We start from the raw sequence: 23,802 nt of genomic DNA, 5'->3' as shown, positions 1-23,802 counted from the left end.
CTCTATAGGTGAAAGATCTGGACTGCAGGTTGTCTTTTAAGTACCCGGATCCTTCTCCTGCGTAGCCATGATGTTGTGATTGCTGCAGAATGTGGTCTGGCATTATCTTGTTGAAAAATGCAGGGTCTTCCCTGAAAGAGATGATGACTAGATGGGAGCATATGTTGTTCTAGAACCTGAACATAGTTCTCTGCATTAATGGTGCCTTTCCAGACATGCAAGCTGCCCATGCCACAAGCACTCATGCAACCCCATACCATCAGTGATGCAGGTTTCTAAATGGAGCGTTGATAACAACTTGGGTTATCCTTGTCCTCTCTGGTCTGGATGACATGGCGTCCCAGTTTTCCATAAAGAACTTCGAATCGTGACTCGTCTGACCACAGAACAGTCTTCCATTTTGCCACACTCCATTTTAAAAGACCCCTGGCCCAGTGCAAACGTCTGAGCTTGTGGAGCTTGCTTAGAAATGGCTTCCTCTTTGCACTGTAGAGTTTCAGCTGGCAACGGCGGATGGCGCGGTGGATTGTGTTCACTGACAATGCTTTCTGGATGTATTCCTGAGCCCATTCTGTTATTTCCTTGACAGTGGCATTCCTGTTTGAGGTGCAGTGACGTTTAAGGGCCCGGAGATCATGAGCATCCAGTCGTTTTACGGCCTTGACCCTTACGCACAGCAATTGTTCCAGATTCTCTGAATCTTTTGATGATATTATGCACGGTTGATGATGATAACTTAAAAGTCTTTGCTATTCTACGCTGGGCAACACCATTCTGGTATTGCTTCACTATCTTTCTGCACAACAATAGTGGAATTGGTGATCCTCTTACCATCTTGGCTTCAGAGAGACACTGATACTCTGAGAAGCTCTTTTTATACCCAATCATGTTGTCAATTGACCTAATTAGTGTTAATTGGTCTTCCAGCTGTTTGTTATATGCTCAATTTCCTTTTTCCAGCCACTTATTGGTACTTGTCCCAACTTTTTTGGGATTTGTTGACACTGTGAAATTTTAAATCAACATATTTTTCCTTTAAAATGTTATATTTACTCAGCTTAAACTTTTGATCTATCATCTATGTTCTATTACGAATAAAATATTGGTATTTGCCATCTCCACATTCAGTTTTTATTCACAATTTGTTTAGTGTCCTAACTTTTTTGGAATCCGGTTTGTACATTATATATTACATTATGTAAATTATAATCTAGTAATCCAGTTTTTCCTTAATATTTCATATTAGATCTTAAAAAATAATTTTTTTTTCATTTTTTATGTATAAAGTCATGTTTGTGATGTATAGAAATGAAGAATAAAATCCCAGAACTCTGACCTGAGTGTCTCCAGTTTACAGAGTGAACTCTTCAGTGCAGCAGAGAGCTTCTCCACTCCTGAATCCTGCAGGTCATTGTTACTGAGGTCCAGTTCTTTCAGGGAGGGGTTCACCAGTAAAACTGAGCCCATATCTTCACAAGACTTTTCCCCAAGTTTACACACAGTTAGTCTGTAAAGAGAGAGGACATTACTCACTGAATAGTTACAGGAACATTTCATGAACAGGTTCTCCTTCATATATTGACCTGGCTAGGAACGTTACGATCAGTGACAGAAGGAGAAGCGTCACTGTGTTTTCTTTTCTCACAAACTGCCTCATTTCTCTAACGTCATTCAGAAAAGTGAGGTCAGAATTAGCTACAGTGTGTGACGGTGTGTGAATGTGGTACAGAACCTAAACGACTCACTGATCTTTACTGAACCTGTGTCAGTTCTGAGTTGTGTGTGGTGTTTGATTTCAGTAAAACACTCCCCTGAGAAAAATCAGCTGATGATGTGTAGGTGCAGACATCAACATTTACAGTTATTCTGAAATCACAGTGCATCTCATTCACTCTGTGACTTTATGTTCTTTGTTACATTTAGCTCCATTTATCAAACCTCCTCTTTTCTCCTAGTCTTTGAATAAAGCCTGTGTCTTCTGCTCACCTCTGAATTTCATCTGAACTGTGATTATATCTCCATGCAGCAGTGGAGGAAACACACAGATGAGACTAGGATTGTTTTATAACACTGAGGTGTACAGAGTTCTGAAGTGTGTGGGATATTGTGCTGCTAAGTGTTTTAAATAAGGAGCAGAGGTGAAGGCTGGGGTTCTGCTGATCATTTGGGAAATTAACTATTTTAATAAACTACTGATAAACTTTTTAAATAAAATACTAATATGAAATGTCTTGTAATAATAATTATTATTAATCAGGTCTTCCTTGTATTGCACTATTTTAATTATCTTCTTATTTACAGAGAGAGCACTATGGTGTTGTGGAGGGTGAGGAGCTGGATTCTGCTATGAACACAATCATTTATCAAACTGGGTCTATTCTGTAATTTCTAGTTCATCTGGAATTGTTATTCTCAGATTTATCAAATTTAACTCTCACTGATTAAACACTGAGGTTGTTACATTAGAACTTCATTCATTATCTGTAACCGCTTATCCAGTTCAGGGTTGCGGTGGGTCCAGAGCCTACGTGGAATCATTGGGCGCAAGGCAGGAACACACCCTGGAGGGGGCGCCAGTGCTTCACAGGGCAACACAGACACACACACACACACTCACACATTCACTCACACCTACGGACACTTTTGAGTCACCAATCCACCCAGCAACGTGTGTTTCTGGACCGTGGGTGGAAACCGGAACACCCGGAAACCCACGCAGACACAGGGAGAACACGCCACACTCCTCACAGACAGTCACCCGGAGGAAACCCACACGGACATGGAGAGAACACACCACACTCCTCACAGACAATCACCCAGAGGACACACATGCAGATACAGGGAGAACACACCACACTCCTCACAGACAGTCACCCGGAGCGGGAATCGAACCCACAACCTCCAGGTCACTGGAGCTGTGTACAGTAGAACTTCCTTTTGTACAAATCAGCCACGTTTACATACGCTAATAATCAGACTAACAGCTCAGTCTGAATAGAATACGTCCATGTATAAACCTCAATCAGAATAGAGTAGTCCAGCTGAGGTCAGTCAAATTACAGTTTCTATATGATTAAAGGAGCTGAATAATCATGTTTGAGGATATTCTTCCAGCAGACCATGCCCACACCCATGGACCTATGTGGTGTGAAAATTATCGAGTGTCGGACATTGAATATACGCCGATCGACACGGGTCGTGGGTTTGTAAACTACAGCTATGGTGAATCGATGGCGGTTGCTGAAGCGGTATCAGACAACAGGTTGTTTGGTCAATATCGTGGTGATCTCGGTTGTGTGGACATGGCGTACCCGCACGTTTTTCGACAAGACCCGGTGGATGGTTTGGCAACGTTGCTGTCTAGACAACTGACAATCGCTGAAGCTCCTGAAGACAATGCTATATCTGCTCCGATTGATGTGGTGGACGGGCAAGTAAGCTCTACGGCGCTAAAACTGATAAAGTCCACTGTCGTTGTAATCCTACAACACATCATAAACAACAAGCTGAAGGAAACGTGTCTTGGTTGTGAAGTGGATCACCCTAGTCAACTTCAACATTCGTGTCTGTTTGAACCTGATATCTTCTTTTTTGAAAAATACTATAAAGATATAACAAGGACATTGTTCACGCCCGCCTTAAAACACGCCATAGCTGGGCTTCTGAAGTGTTTTGGAATAGAACTATCCCTCTAAAAATTCAAGGATGTGTTGAAACAGTCGTCTGTGAATCACAATGCGAGCCGTACATTGTGGAAAAGCTGCAGGAACTAAGAGAAAGCCTGATTGATCAAATGTCTGAACAGTTTGTCAGCGACGCCGTTGACTGTTGGGAAGGTGATTCAAAGACTTGCAGAGCTGTTTAGGTGAAAATGGGGATAGTTTGTGGACACCAGAGTCTGTCAAAGCGTGTGCTGAAACACCGTGTGAACTGTGAATTGACACGTTTGTTGTATAAATGTATTGAGGATAGTGTGGATGATTTTACACTCATTAATAGCGTGCATGATGTCAATGTTAAACGTTTACAAAATTTCAAGAATCAAATGAATATTGTTAAATCAACATCGCATGATTGGCGTCATTTGACGCAGTTATGTATAGATTCTGACGAATCAACCCTTGTGACTATTAGTAAATTACTGTCTCTCATGCGTATTTTCATGCCTGAAAATGTGGTAAAAATTGGTTATGTGCTTTGTCTATGTACATATATAATAGACATTTGTGTGATAAAACTTTCAACAAAGAAACCAATTGAAACCCATGACCCGTGTCGATCGGCGTATATTCAATGTCCGACACTCGGTAATTTTCACACCACATAGGTCCATGGGTGTCGGGATGGTCTGCTGGAAGAATATCCTCAAACATGATGGCTTGTGTGTTGATCGTGTCTTGACTTCGTGTGGTTTCAGTGCAGACTTATGTTTCTTTTAACAGACACCACTGGAAGGCGGTAATCCATTTTTGACCATCCCACAAACTTCATAAGCCAGAGAATCAAACAGATTAATTTTAACACCCCTAAAATATTCGCGAGGACTGCTACCAAATGCTTTACCATGCCGTTTCTTCCTTGGCGCAAAAGCAAAGTTGGTTTCAGCACTAATAGTGGGTGTAACTGTAGAATCTCTAAAAAGAGACTGATTTACACACGCTGTAGACATTTTAAAAGCGTTTAGCCATTGCAATCCACCAGTGTCAATTTAAATACAACATGCAAGCACAACCACAACCCCACCCCCACATTGGGGGTGTGGGGGGTTAGGGTGGGAGTAGGTGTGAGAGGAAGCCCATATAAGGACATCATGTACTGACCTGTCACCTAGGCCATAAATCAGGGGTCATAAACCAAGGGGTCATAAATCAATCGCAGAGGTGTTTGACAGAAGGTGTATGATATGTACTACTAAGCTGTTTGGCATTAGCAGAGGATTTGGCAATTTTTTCATGGGTGCAACCCACATACTCAGCTCTACTGCTCACCCCACAAATGCATGTTCCTTACAAATGTGACACCATTTAAAAGTGACATTAACAGGCTCCAGTGGTGTAAGATTTATTGCCAAGAAGCATTGTTAAAATAAAGAAATAATCTACAAACACACATTTCGTTACTTTTTATGCTATGTTTATTTAACAATATAACATTTTTGAGGTACTTTAACTATTTAGAATGTACTCTTATTTACATAATTGTTTCATATTTAAGGTGCTCTTTTATCTTAAAATGTTCCCAGGCAATCTGACTACTTGCTATAAAATGGCTATAAAAAGTTTATTAACTATAATAACATTGGAAATAACCAGACATCGTGAATCTACACACTGACATTCAGTGTTTAAACTACCTTTATGAATTAAATGCTACACTTTGGGATATTATATTTGTACTACATATTCTGTAATATCAATTACAGATTAGTTAGGACACCCTATGCCCTAATAGCTGGTATTTCCTCCTTTGGCTGGAATAACCTCAATTTGATATTTCTTGTAACCATCTACCAGTCTCTGACATCTACTGGGAGGTGTTTTTCCCATTCTTCCAGGCAGAATCTTTTCAGCTGTGGTGATATTTGGTGTGTATGATATTTGAGGAATCTCTTGAATGCACAGATCACCCCACTGCATTTCAGTAGGATTAAGATCCGGGCTTTGATTTGGCCATTCCAGAACTCTCCATTTCTTACATTTGTGCCATTTACATGTGAATTTACTGGAATGTTTTGGGTCATGGTCATGTTGCAGGATTCACATCCACTTCAGCTTCAGTTTTTGGACACTTTCCTCAAGCACCCTCTGATACAGTGAAGAATTCATAGTAGATTCTAGTGCTGGGCGATATGAGCGCTAATCAACCTCACAATTAATTGTACATTTTATTACAATTAATGGACAATTAATTTGTTTTTGAAACTGTTTTTTCTCAGTGTTTAGGTTGCTTCCATGTGGCACAATGACGTGAAAACTGCTTGGTAGCATCAGAACAGTACATGAACACACAGTGGGGACATAACAGAATAAAAATAAAATATATAATTGATATAAAATCAGATATAAAAAAATGAAAAACAGGTGGTTATTTGATTTTCATTTCATTCTCCAAATTCATAAAATGTAAAAACGAATAATAATTTTTTAAATTTGAAATCAAAACATTACTTCGCAAAGAATAAGAAACAGAAAAACCTTTAGTCTTTTTATTTTTATCAAACCATCGTCAAGGAAACTCAAGTCATGTAAATACAAATTGCTCACTTTGATGTTTTTATGCTTGCTCTTGTAAGGTCACTGTTGTCAGAGCTGTTATTTTCAGAGCAGGACGGGTTTAGAACCACACTCTAAAACAATTGTACACAAGGCAAGAAGGGGAATCTTCTACAGCTGTCTCTGAGGCTATAACTCATTTTCTTTTCGTGTTCTATCTCTTAATTTGCTCGCTATACCGTTAATGCTACAATGCTATAAAAACAGTGATACGACTGAGATGTTTGCACGACAAGACAGGGCCGTCACTAGAGATGAATGATGAGGGGCTAAGCTTTAACCAGGGGGTCTGGGGTGAGTGCCTCATAGCAGAACATTTCTTTGACGAGGTACAGATTAAGCAAAGCCACAAGGAGCTAAGATAGCACTAGTTCTATCTAAAGCAGAGATGGAGTTCCCATTGTTTCAGCTCTGACCTGCTGCTCCCAGCGCCGACGCAAAACAAACCGCTGTCAGAGGGACTGTGACTCCATTGGCTGATCAACGAGTGATGGACAGATAATTCTGGCTGCTGATTGGATAAATAAAGGGGACGACCAATGAAACTCGTGTACTCTGTTTAGGAGCCGTGCAGAATCTGCCCCTCGCGCCGGCTGAGGGAGGGAAAAAAATTCAGTGTAAAACGGAACGTATCTTTTAGTGTCTGAATACGGGATGATTCCATGAGTTATGGGACGGTTGGCAACACTATTCTCTCTGAAAAGCAGTACAGAATGATTGCCATCAGATGTCTTGAGACAGAGAACCGCTGTTCTCTGAAAGAATTGGGGGCAGGGCTACAGAACATTTAGGGGGTGGGATACAGCCTCCTAAAACAGATCTGGACGTCCATGCAGCAAGATAACCAACCTCGCTTTTAACTCAAATCTGGGCTCACATCATTAATTTTTTCATTCATTCATTCATTATCTGTAAGCGCTTATCCAGTTCAGGGTCGCGGTGGGGCACACATCGTAAAGCAAAAAAAAAACACAGAACAACGGCTCGTATCTCAGAAGATTCATAAGTTGATTCACTCGTAAGTCAAGGTTTCACTGTGTGTATATATATATATATATATATATATATATATATATATATACACGAAATTATACAATATACTTCAATAAATGAAATAAGCAATACGAAATAGCCTCAGAGACGGCTGTAGAATATAGTCCCCTTCTTACCGTGAGTACAATTGTTTCAGAGTGTGGTTCTAAACCCGTCCTGCTCTGAAACTAACAGCTCTGACAACAGTGACCTTACAAGAGCAAGTGTAAAAACATCAAAGTGAGCACTTTCTATTTATGCCTATAGTTGCCTTGATGATGGTGTCATAATTCGGTTTGAGAAAAATAAAAAGTTTTTTGTTTCTGATTCTTTGCAAATTGCTGTTTTAATTTCAAAGGAAACCATGAAATATTATTCTTTTTACATTTTATGGATGTGGAGAATGAAATAAAGAAAATCAAATAATCATCTGTTTTTCACTGTTTTATCTGATTTTAAAATGAAAAAACCTATCTGAATGTTCTGTGTAATATTCATCAGTTACGTTTTCTGACCTTTTGATGCTAAATACCAAAATAGAAAACTGTGTGTAAAACCTATTTATTTATTTATTTCATTGGGAATAGTAAGAAAAGAGGATTTTGTTTGTTTCCAGTTTTCTACCTCTTCATTTCTGCTCCTCACAGATGTGACCATGGTGACTGTGTAAAAGCTGACACTGCTGTGGAGTGACTTCAGTCGTGTGGAGGTGGATTGTTACAGATGAACAATAAACCGTGGTGTTATGTAAGAAATGAAAGAAGCCTGTAACAACAGAAGGAGGAAACACAACTAATCTGTTTCACCTCCTCGAGCAGAAGCACCTGGTGGAGGACGAGGAAAGTCCTTTAGATAAGTTCAACAGCCAATGAGCTCTAACCAAAGCAGATAAATTACACTGACTCTGCACAGACACTATTCTTTGTTTATTAATTTATTTTTTGTTATTTACCATAAAGCTTTATTGCTACTTTTCATATACTTCCTTACGTTTGCTGTTTATATTCACACACTACACTTTCTGCTACGTTATTCGTTTCATACAAATCAGAATCAGAATCTTGGAAAGTTACTGTTGTTTCCAAAAAGCAAATGTTTACAGATTTGTTTGTCGCTTCTTCTGAATGTTGTAACAGTTACATTTATAATAAAATAAATATTTTTAATAAATAAAAGTGATTAAGATTATTTTAAGTGTCTTAAGTAAAATTATTTTTTTAAAGTATTTTCAGTGTTTTATTCATATCACCAAGAATATTGTTATTGCCAAAATTAGGGCCATATCCCCCACCCCTAGTTGTGTTAATAATCCCAGTGGTGTTTATTATAATCTAGTAACACAGTCTTTTCCTTTACATTTTATACAAGAGCTTAGAAAAAGGTAATTTCTTTTTTACATAAAAAGTCATGTTTGTGAAGAATAGAAAATGAAGAATAAAAACCCAGGACTCTGACCTGAGTGTCTCCAGTTTACAGAGTGAACTCTTCAGTGCAGCAGAGAGCTTCTCCACTCCTGAATCCTGCAGGTCATTGTTACTGACGTCCAGTTCTTTCAGGGAGGAGTTCACCAGTAAAACTGAGCCCAGATCTTCACAAGACTTTTCCCCAAGTTTACACACAGTTAGTCTGTAAAGAGAGAGGACATTACTCACTGAACAGTTACAGGAACATTTATGAAAGGATTAAGAAAGACCTGTTGATTTCATTTAGAGGAGAAACAAACAAACAACAACAAAAACAAACAAAAATATCCCATTGCGACTCATCTTTCCTCCAGTGGGGGGAGAAAATGCTTCATTTAAACATTAAAACACACAGTTTAACAGAACAGAACTGAAGCTTCACAGAAACCTCTTAGAGCAGCTAAAGAGAAATGCGTCAAATAACAAGACAGCTTTAGGAACAACAGAGTTCAGTCTGATCTTTTACATTACACTGATCAGACTCTGTGTAGAACACATTAAAAGATAAAAACCAAAGAGTCAGTGTCTGTATATAACTATAATAATAAACCTCTGCTCTGGTTCATAGCCTGTATGACTGATAATATCACCATGGGGAGAGTCTGCTGTTGACTGTTACTCCAGCAGTGGAAACACTTTACAGAAGTCCTGAAGTGTTCAGAGAGCAGAGATAATGTAGGAGAAGATGATCTGATTTTTGTGAGTAGTGAATTATAATCTAGGAATCCAGCACCTGACTTCATCTTAATATTTCATATTGTATGTTACGTGCCAGAGAGGCACTGTTTGTTTTGTTTTCTCCCTCTACTTTCTTTCACTTCCTCTCTCTCTAGTTTATTACCTGTTCAGCCAATGGGGGAGCTGTTGCCCAAGACTGCTGTCCTAATCCTCCTATAGGACGAGCTGTTCACCTGGAAGAAGCAGGACCTCTTGGATATAAAGCTCACCAAGTGGAACAGTGAGGGGGTGGAGCTTTTTACCTGTGTGATACTTGAATGCTGCTAACTTATGGTTTGAGGCTTGTTGCTGCTAGCTTATGTTTACAGATGTTGCTGCTATTTTGTTTGATGATCTTTGCTGCTAGCTCAAATTGAGATCGTTGTTGCTGTCACTAGCTAGAGTTTGAGGTTTAGTTGTGGTGCTGCTTACTTTACTTTAGCCTAGCTTCACTTTAGCCATTTTAAATCTGTGGATTGCTCTTCCCTTGTTAATTCTCTCTACCACTACTACTGGTATGGACAGGCAAGTACAGGCACCTATACATTCCATGGTAGGACAAACCCTGTATATACACACACTAGGTAAGGGGTGAGTGCCACAGTTGTACTCTTGGTGTAGGTTAGTTTTATTTGTTAAGGATTTCTTTTCTTTGGCACCATCCACAGTCCACCCAGTAGTAGTCGGTTGGTTTTTATCATTTGAGATTTTTCATTGTCTTCTACTTCTCATATCACTGCTACAACTACATTTGCATTGTTGTATTCTTAAACCATTATCATACCACTGCTGCTGCTTTATTGTACCTTGTACTTCCCTTTAGATAAAAGCTGAAAAGAGCATTCTGTTGTTCCCTCACTTCCACATTACACCACACATTCCATGTTACACCCATCACTTGATACCTCTAGATACATCTTACAAAAGAGTGTGGGCAACATTGTATCCTCTAAATAAAATGTTAAAGATGTATTAATTTAATGTTGGTGAAGCATTAAAAATCAAGTCTGAACTGACAGAACTGACCTGAGTATATCCACTTTACTGTTTGAACTCTTCAGTCGGTCAGAGATCAGCTTCACTTCTGATTCCTGAAGCTTAGTGTGACTGAGGTCCAGCTCTTTCAGGGAGGAGTTTGGTGATTTCAGAGCAGAGAAGTGAACTTCACAGGAATTCATGGTGAGTTTATACACATTCAGTCTGCAAAGCAAAGTAAATACAGCACAGTTCAAACAGAATGTGGATTTCAGACTCAGAATCAGTTTAATGAGATTAATGAGTAAAATAATACTTTCCATTATTTACATTATTCAGAGGGGCATTAATAACAGACTCAGTCTGAAAATTTTTATGGAATATTATTCTGAATATTTTCAGCACTGTTTGTATTGTCTTCTCCACATGAACTTTCACCCCCAAAATTAAACTCTCTTTAAACTCACTCTCACTTTAGGAGGCAGAAACGGGGGATGAGAGAGTTACAGATCATGCCCCTCACAGAAACAACAAAAAAAAACATTTAGATCACTTCTGACCACATCAGAGACCCACTTTTATTTAATGTTCTGCGTAAAACTAGAGCAAATCTTACTGTTTCTACAAACCTTTTTTTATTCAGGAACACACAGAAATCTCACCTGATTATCTCCAGTGTACAGTGTGAACTCCTCCATCCCTCAGAGACCAGCTTCACTCCTGAATCCTGCAGGTCAGTCTGACTGAGGTCCGGCTCTTTCAGGGGTGAGTTTGGTGAGTTCAGAGCAGAGCAGAGCCTTTCATAGGAATTCAAGGTGAATTTACAGTCTGTGAGTCTGCAAGGTAAAGTAAATACAGGAGAAAGTGAAGTTAAAATAGAGAATGTGAAATTCAGACTCATGTGAATCAGGAATTATGAGATTTTCATACATCAGTATTTCTCCAATATTAATTATTCAGGGGTGTGTACATTATGAGCTCAATCTGAACATTTTTTCTGAGTGTTATTCTGAATATTTTAGTGCTATTTACATTCTATTTCCACATGGAATTTCACATCAAACTAAACTTTGTAATGGTACCTACAGCCAACTGGAGCAGAACACAGATTATCCACATGGACATTCAACTCACAATCATACAACTCTCACCTGAGTGTCTCCAGTTTACAGTGTGAACTCTTTAGTGACTCAGAGATCAGCTTCACTCCTGAATCCTGCAGATCAGTGTGACTGAGGTCCAGCTCTTTCAGGGGTGAGTTTGGTGATTTCAGAACAGAGCACAGACATTCATAGAAATGCATCATCTGATTAAAGCGAGACAATCTGTAAGGAGAAGTAAACACAGTGTAGAGTTAAAACAGAGAATGTGAAACTCACCCTCACAGGAATCAAGAATTATGACGTGTGGAAAACACTACTGTTATAAACTTAGGGTCTGTGTGTTATAAACGTTATTAAGAGACACAAACAATTAGCTCAATCTGAACATTCATTCATTTTCTGTAAGTGCTTCGTCCTGTTCAGGGTCACGTGGGTCTGAATCCTCCCCAGAGTCACTGGCTGCAAGAGGAACACTCCCTGGACAGGGCCCCAGTGCATCACAGGTCTTCACTCACTCACTCACGCATTTGACATTTATGAGGTCTTTTATGATTTAGGATTCACACTGACATTTATGATCACACTCAATGATGACTTTCTTAATGATGAATTTCTATTTGTATTTGTGAAACCTGTTTATTCTCAAGTGAAATGTTTCAGAAAACAGCTCCATATTGTTTTGAAAGAAATGTATCATTTAAAAAACACAGTTCCTAAAGGTTTGTTTCTGTAAACAGTGGGAGAACATTGACACAACACCTCATTTATTTACTCTTTTCAGGCACTAAATGAGCTCCTGTTATAATCTGTGACTGTTCTCCTGTGTTTATGTCCTTTGTCATGTTTTGCTCCTCATAAGCTCCTCTCTGTGTCCCTGGTTTGTCCTTCATTTTGTGTCTGTGTCATTTGTGCTCCCTTTGTTTAGTTCTTGTTCCCGTTACTGGTTTAATAAATCTGCATCTCTGCATGTGCTTCAGTCCCTTCGTCTCGTTCCTGAACTGACAGCTCCATAAATCCAGATCCATGTGGAAGATCTCAGTAAATAATGTTGGAGAGTGTGGATTGATGAGACACATTCAATTAAATGCCCCATAAAATAAGAATAAGAACATAGTGAACATGTGCTGTGTGTAAAATATAAAGTGAATATGTGCTTGAGCAGCAGAGCCACGCCGTCAGACCTCCACAATCTGATATTTCAAACACTTTCACACATTTCTGTCAGAAATTAAAAGATAAAAAGCTTGTCTTACCTGAGTATCTCCACTTTACTGTTTGAACTCTTCAGTCCGTCAGAGATCAGCTTCACTTCTGATTCCTGCAGCGCTGTGTGACTGAGGTCCAGCTCTTTCAGGGAGGAGTTTGGTGATTTCAGAGCAGAGAAGTGAACTCCACAGGAATTCATGGTGAGTTTATACACATTCAGTCTGCAAAGCAAAGTAAATACAGCACAGTTCAAACAGAATGTGGATTTCAGACTCAGAATCAGTTTAATGAGATTAATGAGTAAAATAATACTCTCCATTATTTACATTATTCAGAGGGGCATTAAGCCCTGTGAAGGACTGGCGCCCCCTCCAGGGTGTATTCCCGCCTTGCGCCCAATGACTCCAGGTGGGCTCTGGAGCAAAGAAAAATCACTGGGACCAAGGCAGGAATATCACACTCTCTCTCTCATTCACCTACACACACACACATCATCATCTTAAACACATGCCAACACACACTCACTCTCACACACACTAGTGCACTAGGGGCAGTCATCTTTGGAGCCTGAGGAGCAGTTGGGGGTTGGTGCCTTGCTCAAGGGCCCCTCAGCCGTGGACTGAAGGAGAACAGTGCTTTTCCTTCAGTCCCCACACCCCCAATTATTCCTGTGGGTCGTGAGGATTGAATCAGAGACCTTCCAGCTCCAAACCCTCTTCTCTGACCACTACACCACAGCTGTCCATTTATAACACCTGAAATATTAAAACTAAGACTTTACCTCAAAGATGAACCACCAAATGTTCCTAATAAACACACTGAGGTGACTGGTTTAAAACCTTGTAACGTAAACAATCATCCTCTGCACCATTAAATGGAAAACTATGTAAGCTTTGAATGTTGAATATCAGAAACATTTAAATCACTTCTGTCCAAATCACAGACCAACCTTTATTAAATGTTCTGTGTAAAACTAGAGCAGATCTTAATGTTTATACAAACCGTTTCTATCCAGAAACACAGAAATCTTACCTGAGTATCTCCAGTGTACAGTGTGAACTCCTCCATCCCTCAGAGACCAGCTTCACTCCTGAATCCTGCAGGTCAGTCTGACTGAGCTCTTTCAGGGGTGAGTTTGGTGAGTTCAGAGCAGAGCAGAGACTTTCATAGGAATTCAGGGTGTATTTACAGTCTGTGAGTCTGCAAGGTAAAGTAAATACAGGAGAAAGTGAAGTTAAAATAGAGAATGTGAAATTCAGACTCATGTGAATCAGGAATTATTAGATTTTCATACATCAGTATTTCTCCAATATTAATTATTCAGGGGTGTGTACATTATGAGCTCAATCTGAACATTTGTTCTGAATGTTATTCTGAATATTTTAGTGCTATTTACATTCTATTTCCACATGGAATTTCACTCCAAACTAAACTTTGTGAGGGTAACTACAGCCAACTGGAGCAGGAGAACACACACATTATCCACATGGACATTCAACTCACACAACTCTCACCTGAGTGTCTCCAGTTTACAGTGTGAACTCTTTAGTGTCTCAGAGATCAGCTTCACTCCTGAATCCTGCAGGTCAGTGTGACTGAGGTCCAGCTCTTTCAGGGGTGAGTTTGGTGATTTCAGAACAGAGCAGAGACTTTCATAGGAATTTAAAGACTGATTAAAGCGAGACAATCTGTAAGGAGAAGTAAACACAGTGTAGAGTTAAAACAGAGAATGTGAAACTCACCCTCACAGGAATCAAGAATTATGACGTGTGGAAAACACTACTGTTATAAACTTGGGGTCTGTGTGTTATAAACGTTATTAAGAGACACAAACAATGAGCTCAATCTGAACATTCATTCATTTTCTGTAAGTGCTTCGTCCTGTTCAGGGTCACGTGGGTCTGAATCCTCCCCAGAATCACTGGCTGCAAGAGGAACACTCCCTGGACAGGGCCCCAGTGCATCACAGGTCTTCACTCACTCACCCATTTGACATTTATGAGGTCTTTTATGATTTAGGATTGACACTGACATTTATGATCACACTCAATGATGACTTTCTTAAATGTACAAGAAAAACAAAGCAAAAACCTTTACTCCAACTTATTGTAGAGAAGAACAAACTATAGACACCTGCTGCTGTGAAGAGCAGAGAAACTCAGCCACTGAACTGATTTAATCTGGAGAAATTCTTCAGGAAATACATCAATACTTTACTAACTTTTATATTTGTATTTGTAAAACCTGTTTATTCTCAAGTGAAATGTTTCAGAAAACAGCTTCATTTTATTTTGAAAGAAATGTATATCATTTAAAAACACACTGTTTCTAAAGGTTTGTTTTTGTAAACAGTGGGAGAACATTTACACAACACCTCATTTATTTACTCTTTTCAGGCACTAAATGAGCTCCTGTTATAATCTGTGACTGTTCTCCTGTGTTTATGTCCTTTGTCATGTTTTGATCACGTGTTCAGTTCTGTTTTTCTTGCCATGTGTCTTTTCCGCTCGTTTCCTAGCCACGCCCTGCACCTGTGAGTCCTGAGTGTTCACAGGTGTTTCCTATCGTGTTTTCCTTCATAAGCTCCTCTCTGTGTCCCTGGTTTGTCCTTCATTTTGTGTCTGTGTCATTTGTGCTCCCTTTATTTATTTCTTGTTCCCGTTACTTGTTTAATAAATCTCCATCTCTGCATGTGCTTCAGTCCCTTCGTCTCGTTCCTGAACCGACAGCTCCATAAATCCAGATCCATGTGGAAGATCTCAGTAAATAGTGTTGGAGAGTGTGGTTTGATGAGACACATTCAATAAAATGCCCCATAAAATATGAAATAAGAATAAGAACATAGTGAACATGTGCTATGTGTAAAATATAAAGTGAATCATGAAGCTGAAGCAGCAGAGCCACACAGTCAGACCTCCACAATCTGATATTTCAAACACTTTCAAACATTTCTGTCAGAAATTAAAAGATAAAAAGCGTGTCTTACCTGAGTATCTCCACTTTACTGTTTGAACTCTTCAGTCGGCCAGAGATCAGCTTCACTTCTGATTCCTGCAGCGCTGTGTGACTGAGGTCCAGCTCTTTCAGGGAGGAGTTTGGTGATTTCAGAGCAGAGAAGTGAACTCCACAGGAATTCATGGTGAGTTTATACACATTCAGTCTGCAAAGCAAAGTAAATACAGCACAGTTCAAACAGAATGTGGATTTCAGACTCAGAATCAGTTTAATGAGATTAATGAGTAAAATAATACTCTCCATTATTTACATTATTCAGAGGGGCATTAAGCCCTGTGAAGGACTGGCGCCCCCTCCAGGGTGTATTCCCGCCTTGCGCCCAATGACTCCAGGTGGGCTCTGGAGCAAAGAAAAATCACTGGGACCAAGGCAGGAATATCACACTCTCTCTCTCATTCACCTACACACACACACATCATCATCTTAAACACATGCCAACACACACTCACTCTCACACACACTAGTGCACTAGGGGCAGTCATCCTCAGAGCCTGAGGAGCAGTTGGGGGTTGGTGCCTTGCTCAAGGGCCCCTCAGCCGTGGACTGAAGGAGAACAGTGCTTTTCCTTCAGTCCCCACACCCCCAATTATTCCTGCGGGTTGTAGGGATTGAATCAGAGACCTTCCAGCTCCAAACCCTCTTCTCTGACCACTACACCACAGCTGTCCATTTATAACACCTGAAATATTAAAACTAAGACTTTACCTCAAAGATGAACCACCAAATGATTCTAATAAACACACTGAGGTGACTGGTTTAAAACCTTGTAACGTAAACAATCTCAGAGCCATCCTCTGCACCATAAAATGGAAAACTATGTGAGCTTTGAATGTTGAATATCAGAAACATTTAGATCACTTCTGTCCAAATCACAGACCAACCTTTATTAAATGTTCTGTGTAAAACTAGAGCAAATCTTACTGTTTCTACAAACCTTTTCTATTCAGTAACAAAAACACAGAAATTTCACCTGATTATCTCCAGTGTACAGTGTGAACTCCTCCATCCCTCAGAGACCAGCTTCACTCCTGAATCCTGCAGGTCAGTCTGACTGAGGTCCGGCTCTTTCGGGGGTGAGTTTGGTGAGTTCAGAGCAGAGCAGAGACTTTCATAGGAATTCAGGGTGAATTTACAGTCTGTGAGTCTGCAAGGTAAAGTAAATACAGGAGAAAGTGAAGTTAAAATAGAGAATGTGAAATTCAGACTCATGTGAATCAGAAATTATGAGATTTTCATACATCAGTATTTCTCCAATATTAATTATTCAGGGGTGTGTACATTATGAGCTCAATCTGAACATTTGTTCTGAATGTTATTCTGAATATTTTAGTGCTATTTATGTTCTATTTCCACATGGAATTTCACTCTGAACTAAACGAAGAGGAACTTCCTTTCTCTTCAGAAAACAGAAAGAGAGAGAGAGAGTAAACTACAGTCGGCTGGAGCAGGAGAATACACACATAAGAGCAGGGGAGTGAGTGACTGGTCTTAGTCTCACTTTAGCCCAGGGTCTAGTCTCTAGTCCTTTCTTAAAATGAATGTATTTAGTTGTGTCTTGTCATATATTCTTAGTAGTTCCTCTGTTTTAAAAGCAATCAATAATATTACTAACTCTGTTAGTGAGTTTTATAAATTAGTTTAAGTCGGTCTGCACACTATTTACCTTTCACAGGTGAATTACAGTGTTGTTTGACTTCTGCAAAAGTCAAAGGGAATTGTATTAACCTTTTCCATTCAGGAATAATATCTCACCTGAGTGTCTCCAGTTTACAGTGTGAACTCTTTAGTGTCTCAGAAATCAGCTTCACTCCTGAATCCTGCAGGTCAGTGTGACTGAGGTCCAGCTCTTTCAGGGGTGAGTTTGGTGATTTCAGAACAGAGCAGAGACTTTCATAGGAATTCTTGGACAGATTAAAGCCAGACAATCTGCAAAGTGAAGTAAACACAGTGCACAGTTTTTAGACACTCCACCAAAACCAATCTGGAAATTTGTCTAATTCAGCATCAGCACTGAAATATTAAAATAAATTCACTGAGACACAACACTCACACAGCCTTTCTGCAGTTGCTCACAGCTGGGATCAGTCTCCAATAACCCTTCTCAGTGGTGTTGTACTTCCTCAAGTCCAGTTCATCCAGCACCTCGTCTGAGTTCACGAGCATGTAGGCTAACGCTAAACACTCTCCAGTAGACAGTTTCTTATCTGAACGTTTCTCTGATTTGAGATACTCCTGGATTTTACTGGATAAAGAGGAGTGATTCATTTCAGTGAGACAGAGGAACAGGTTGATAGATCTGTCAGAAGGAAGATCCTCTGATGTTATTATGCGTTTGATGTACTGAACTGTTTCCTTGATGCTCTTAGAGCTGCTCACTGTGTGTGTCAGTAGGTCCTGCAGGAGTTGTTGATTGGACTCCAGTGAGATGCCCAACAGAAAACGGAGAAACAGATCCAGGTGTCCAGTCTTACTCTTTAAAGCTGTACGCACAGCTCCCTTCAGCAGCTCATCCAGAGAAACACTGTAAGACCAATTTATGTTTTTCAGCTTCAGAAGTTGCAGTTCCTCTGTGTTATTGTTCACACAGCAGTGAAACACATAGAAAGCAGCCAGGAACTCCTGAAAGCTCAGATGCACAAAGCAGTAAACCTTCCTCTGGTAAAGCACAGACTCCTCCCTAAAGATCTCAGTGCAAATCCCAGAGTACACTGAGGCCTCAGTGACATCAATCCCACACTCTCTCAGGTCGTCTTCATAGAACATCACATTACCCTTCATCAGCTGTTTGAAAGCCAGTTCAGACAGTTTCAGAAACATCTTCCTGTTGGATCTCAGGAGTTCCTGTAGAGTTCCTCTCTCATCTTCCTCCTCATACTTCTCCTTCCTCATGATTGTCTGAGTGCACAGGAAGTGTGAGTACATTGCAGTCAGAGTTTTAGGGATTTTTGTGCTCCCTTGTTTCATGATTCGCTGAAGCACAGTTGCTGAGATCCAGCAGAAGACTGGAATGTGGCACATGATGTGGAGACTCCTCGTTGTCTTAATGTGGGAGATGACACTGTCGGCTTGGTGTTGGTCACTAATCCTCTTCCTGAAGTACTCCTCCTTCTGTGGATCATTGAATCCCTGAATTTCTGTCACACGGCTGATGTACTGAGAGGGGATCTGATTGGATGCTGCTGGTCTGGAGGTTATCCAGATGTGAGCAGAGGGAAGCAGGACTCCTTTGATGAGGTTTGTCATCAACACGTCCACTGAAGACACCTTGGTCATGTCTGACACTTTCTCACACTCTGAGAACTTCAGTGGAATTCTGCTTTCATCGAGGCCGTCAAATATGAACACAGTTTTACACACGTCATATTCCTTTGTGTCCAGACCTCGGAGCTCAGGATGGAGGGCACACAGAAGCCCATGAAAACTGTACTGTTTGTCTTTAATCAGGTTCAGCTCTCGGAATGGAAGCACAAACATGAACTCTATATCCTGATTGGCTTTTCCTTCAGCCCAGTCCAGAATGAACTTCTGCACAGAGACAGTTTTTCCAATGCCAGCAATGCCTTTAGTCAGAACGCTTTTAAGTTTTTCCACTTGTGGATCTTTATCTTCTTCTCCTTCTTCACGTCTTACATCTTCATCCACAGCTCTGGTGTTGTCTTCTTCCATCATACACTGTACAGGGTTAAATATGTCTAAACAGTTTATTGGTGTATCTGGTAGGTTTTGTTTCCACGGTTTGTTTTCAATCTGTAAAACTTCATGTTCTTCATTCACTCCTTCCCTCTCTCCCTCGATGATGTAGAGCTGAGTGTAAACCCTGTTCAGGAGGATTTTATTCTCTGGTTTTTTGAATCCCTCAAATAAGCTCTCGTACTTGTTCTTCAGGCTGATTTTGTTTCTCTCTGAGACACTGAGCAGGACGTCATGCACTGGTTTGTATTCATCCAGCTCCATGGACTCCTCCGTGTGTGGAAACTGAACAGAGCCTGTTTTAAACCTCTTTCTGCAGCAGGGACAGGTCAAGTCTCCTGAGTGGACAGACTGGTCCCTAAGGCTCCTGATGCACTGTCTACAAAAAGAGTGTCCACAGGTGATAGAGACTGGATCTGTCTGAATCTGCTCACACACTCCACACCTGGAACCATCCTGGAACAGCACATCCCTCTTAGAGCTAGAGAAGAAAATACAGTAGAAAACATATAGTAAGTGTGAAAGAGACTGAAAAAGAAAAACTAAAACATAGCATACTAAAAAAAGTGGAGAAAAATAAAACCTTGCACACTCTTTATGAAAAAGATTTCTTTGAACTAATGTATTGCAAGTCCTAGGTTTGCACAGTGGGCTGTAAGATTTAGGCCTGTAATCTTTCTCTGATATGTTGTGTTTTTACTGCTATTAAACCAAACCTCTCTTTCTTCACACAAGCAACATATCACAAAATAGAGCAACATAGGTAAAGCAAAAGGCTGCATTCTGATAAATATTCAATTGCTGAATATCTTTCATGTTATATCATGTTGTTAGTGTCGCACCTCAAGTCAGAACTGATTCTCCCACCGCTGAAAGTAGGAGGATGAAACATAGAGCTGGGTTCTGGAAGATCTGCTCTGAATGTTTGCTCTCTGGAAATGTGAAGTGGAGACACAAGTAAGAGTTTAAACCACAATCGAAATGCAAACAGTGATATTTAACCATAGCTTCATCTGCTGTAAATGTGTCTACTGACATCACACAGTAGCATTGCAGTGCTCTATAGGTTAAATTTTCAAGCTTAACTTTCTCATGACAAATCTTGACGGTTGGGCTACATTTTTTAAATCAACAAATGCTCATAACATCATTTATCAAGGGAGGGAGGTCAAACCTTAAAAACTTAGGGCTGACACTTCTCTCAGTATTTCCTGCTCAAGAATAATAACAGTGAACAGAACTCACATTTCTAAATGTGACTGAAAACAAAGCTTAATTCTGATAGATTTCACCCCTGCTCTACAGAGAGCTCATACACTCAGTAGTGTAAGACACACACACACTGCTCATTCAGGTAAAGAATAGTGACCCTGGCAGCAGCACACTCCAGAAAATAATTATATAAAAGAAGAACCCTGTTCTCCCATGTGCAGGATCGATAAAATGGTTTCAACTGCAGAAAACACACACAAACGCACAAAAAATAATAAAAAATTATTAAATCACTGCTTGTTGAGTGTCGTGCTGAAACTCATGAGAATGTTAAGTCATGTCTTACCTCGGGTCAGAACTGACTCTTTCGTTACTGAAAGTAGGAGGGAGAAACTTTGATTTGTTGCTCTTCAGAGACACACAGCTGGGGGCTGGAGATTCTGCTCTGAACGTCTGCCATCTACAACAGAGCAGACAGTTAAATATATAGAAAGGAAATAGAGTTCAGACTTTTACACGTCACTGGTTTACATTCATTCAGGTGAAAATAAATCTAATTTTCTAATCTAACCAGTTATTTAATCAAATTAAGAAGAAGATTATTTTACACTGAAATCTGTAGTGTGCGCTACTTATAAAATCTTCATTCATTCATTCATTCATTATCTGTAACCCTTATCCAGTTCAGGGTCGTGGTGGGCTCGGAGCAAACTCTGAATCATTGGATGCAAGGCAGGAGCACACGCTGGAGGGGGTGCCAGTCCTTCACAAGGCAACACACACACACACACACACACACACACACTTTTGAGTCACCAATCCACCTACCAACATGTGTTTTGGACTGTGGGAGGAAACCGGAGCACCTGGAGGAAACCCATGCGGACACAGGGAGAACACACCAAACTCCTCACAGACAGTCACCCGGAGCAGGACTTGAACCCACAACCTCCAGGTCCTTGGAGCTGTGTGACTGCGACACTAACCTGCTGCACCATTGTGCTGCCTTAATAAGTTTTTAATTTACTACACAAACTCACTATACACCCACTAAACCATAACATAATAACCACCTAATTTCTAAAGTCTCTCAGCTCTACTGTCCACAGGAGCACTTTGTAGTTCTACAGTTACAGACTGTAAATTTTTATCTATTGCTGTGCATTAACTGTTAGCCTCCTACCACCCTGTTCTTCAATGTTCAGGACCCCCACAGAGCAGGTATGATCTGGGTGGTGGATCACTTTTCTGTTTTGTTTATTTGACTTTTGGATGTGCGTTTTATTGCAGCTCTTTTAGAATCAGGGTTATTATTAATATATACTTTTGACTCTCACCTCGGGTCAGAACTGATTCTCCCATCGCTGAAAGTAGGAGGATGAAACATTGAGTCGTTGCTCTTCAGGGACACACAGCTGTATTCTGGACTTTCTGCTCTGAATGTCTGCTCTCTGGAAATGTGAAGTGGAGACACAATAAAGAGTTTAAAGACACAAATGGATTACAAAGAGTGATATTTAACCATAGCTTCATCTGCTGTAAATCTACTGTCATCACACAGTAGCGCTGCAGTGCTCTATAAACTAATATTTTCAAGGTTAAACACTAGAAAATACCCCTTCTCATTAAATATCTTGAGGGTTGGACAAATGCTGGTAACATTATGTATTAACAGAGGGAGGTCGAACAAGTACAATTTAAAAAGTTCAGGGCTGACATTTCTCAGTATTTCTCGATCAAGAAATAACAGTGAGCAGGACTCGCATTTCTAAATTTGACTAAAAACAAAGCCTGGCTTAATTTTCTGAAATACTATACCTGCTCTTCAGAGAGCTCAACTCAGTAGTGTAAGACACACACACACACTGCTCTTTCATTTAAAGAATAACGACTGTGGCAGCAACACACTCCAGAAGAGATTAAATTACAGAGGAGCAGCACTAGAGGAACAAGCTGGGCTTGAACCCTGTTCTCCCATGTGTAGGACAGGAAACTCCAAACAGAGACAATTACAGAAAACACACTGCAGTCGTGTCCTGACGAAACTCATGAGAATGTTGTTAGTGTCTCACCTCGGGTCAGAACTGATTCTCCCATCACTGAAATCAGGAGGATTGAACAATGAGTTGTTGCTCTTCAGAGACACACAGCTGTATTCTGGACGTTCTGCTCTGAACGTCTGCCATCTGGAAAAGTGTAGTGGAGACACAATTAAGAGTTTAAAGCCACAAACTGATAATAAGTGAATTTAACAATAGATTAATCTGCTGTAAATGTGTCTACTGACATCACACAGCAGTGCTCTATAAGTTATAAGTCTGGCCCAATTCTGATAGATTTCACCCCCTGCTCTACAGAGAGCTCATACACTCAGTAGTGTAAGACACACACACACACACTGCTCATTCATGTAAAGAATAGTGACCCTGGCAGCAGTACACTCCAGAAAATAATTGATTACATTACAGGGGAACCCTGTTCTCCCATGTGCAGGATCAATAACTCAAAATAGAATCAATTGCAGAAAACACACACACAGAGTCGTGTCGTGCTGAAACTCATGTGAATGTTAAGTCATGTCTCACCTCGGGTCAAAACTGACTCTTTCGTTACTGAAAGTAGGAGGATCAAACATTGATTTGTTGCTCTTCAGAGACACACCGCTGGGGGCTGGAGATTCTGCTCTGAACGTCTGCCATCTGCAACAGAGCAGACAGTTAAATATATAGAAAGGAAATAGAGTTCAGGCTTTTACACGTTTTACACTGTTTTACATTCATTCAGGTGAAAATAAATCTAATTAACCAGTTATTTAATCAAATTAAGAAGAAGATTATTTTACACTGAAATCTGTAGTGTGCGCTACTTATAAAATCTTCATTCATTCATTCATTCATTATCTGTAACCCTTATCCAGTTCAGGGTCGTGGTGGGCTCGGAGCAAACTCTGAATCATTGGATGCAAGGCAGGAGCACACGCTGGAGGGGGTGCCAGTCCTTCACAAGGCAACACACACACACACACACACACACTTTTGAGTCACCAATCCACCTACCAACATGTGTTTTGGACTGTGGGAGGAAACCGGAGCACCCGGAGGAAACCCATGCGGACAC

At 40.2% G+C, this 23,802-nt stretch overlaps 1 protein-coding gene across 1 annotated transcript in view; it reads right to left on the bottom strand.

Annotated features, from left to right (window-relative positions):
- The window catches only part of LOC136678499 (NACHT, LRR and PYD domains-containing protein 3-like), a 33,339-nt gene that overhangs the window by 5,477 nt on the left and 4,060 nt on the right, over window positions 1–23,802 (bottom strand). The window contains exons 7-15 of the mRNA XM_066656550.1: window positions 23,271–23,384; window positions 22,758–22,871; window positions 22,023–22,136; window positions 21,032–21,145; window positions 19,455–19,954; window positions 17,834–19,388; window positions 17,536–17,709; window positions 8,760–8,930; window positions 1,337–1,507 (exon numbers count right to left, since the gene is read on the bottom strand). Of these exons, the coding sequence (XP_066512647.1) occupies window positions 1,337–1,507; window positions 8,760–8,930; window positions 17,536–17,709; window positions 17,834–19,388; window positions 19,455–19,954; window positions 21,032–21,145; window positions 22,023–22,136; window positions 22,758–22,871; window positions 23,271–23,384 (3,027 nt within the window). The remainder of the gene's footprint in view (window positions 1–1,336; window positions 1,508–8,759; window positions 8,931–17,535; window positions 17,710–17,833; window positions 19,389–19,454; window positions 19,955–21,031; window positions 21,146–22,022; window positions 22,137–22,757; window positions 22,872–23,270; window positions 23,385–23,802) is intronic.

Source organism: Hoplias malabaricus, chromosome 2, assembly GCF_029633855.1.
Source record: "Hoplias malabaricus isolate fHopMal1 chromosome 2, fHopMal1.hap1, whole genome shotgun sequence".
Taxonomy (NCBI): Eukaryota; Metazoa; Chordata; class Actinopteri; order Characiformes; family Erythrinidae; genus Hoplias; species Hoplias malabaricus.
This window is presented reverse-complemented; position numbering and strand designations above follow the sequence as displayed.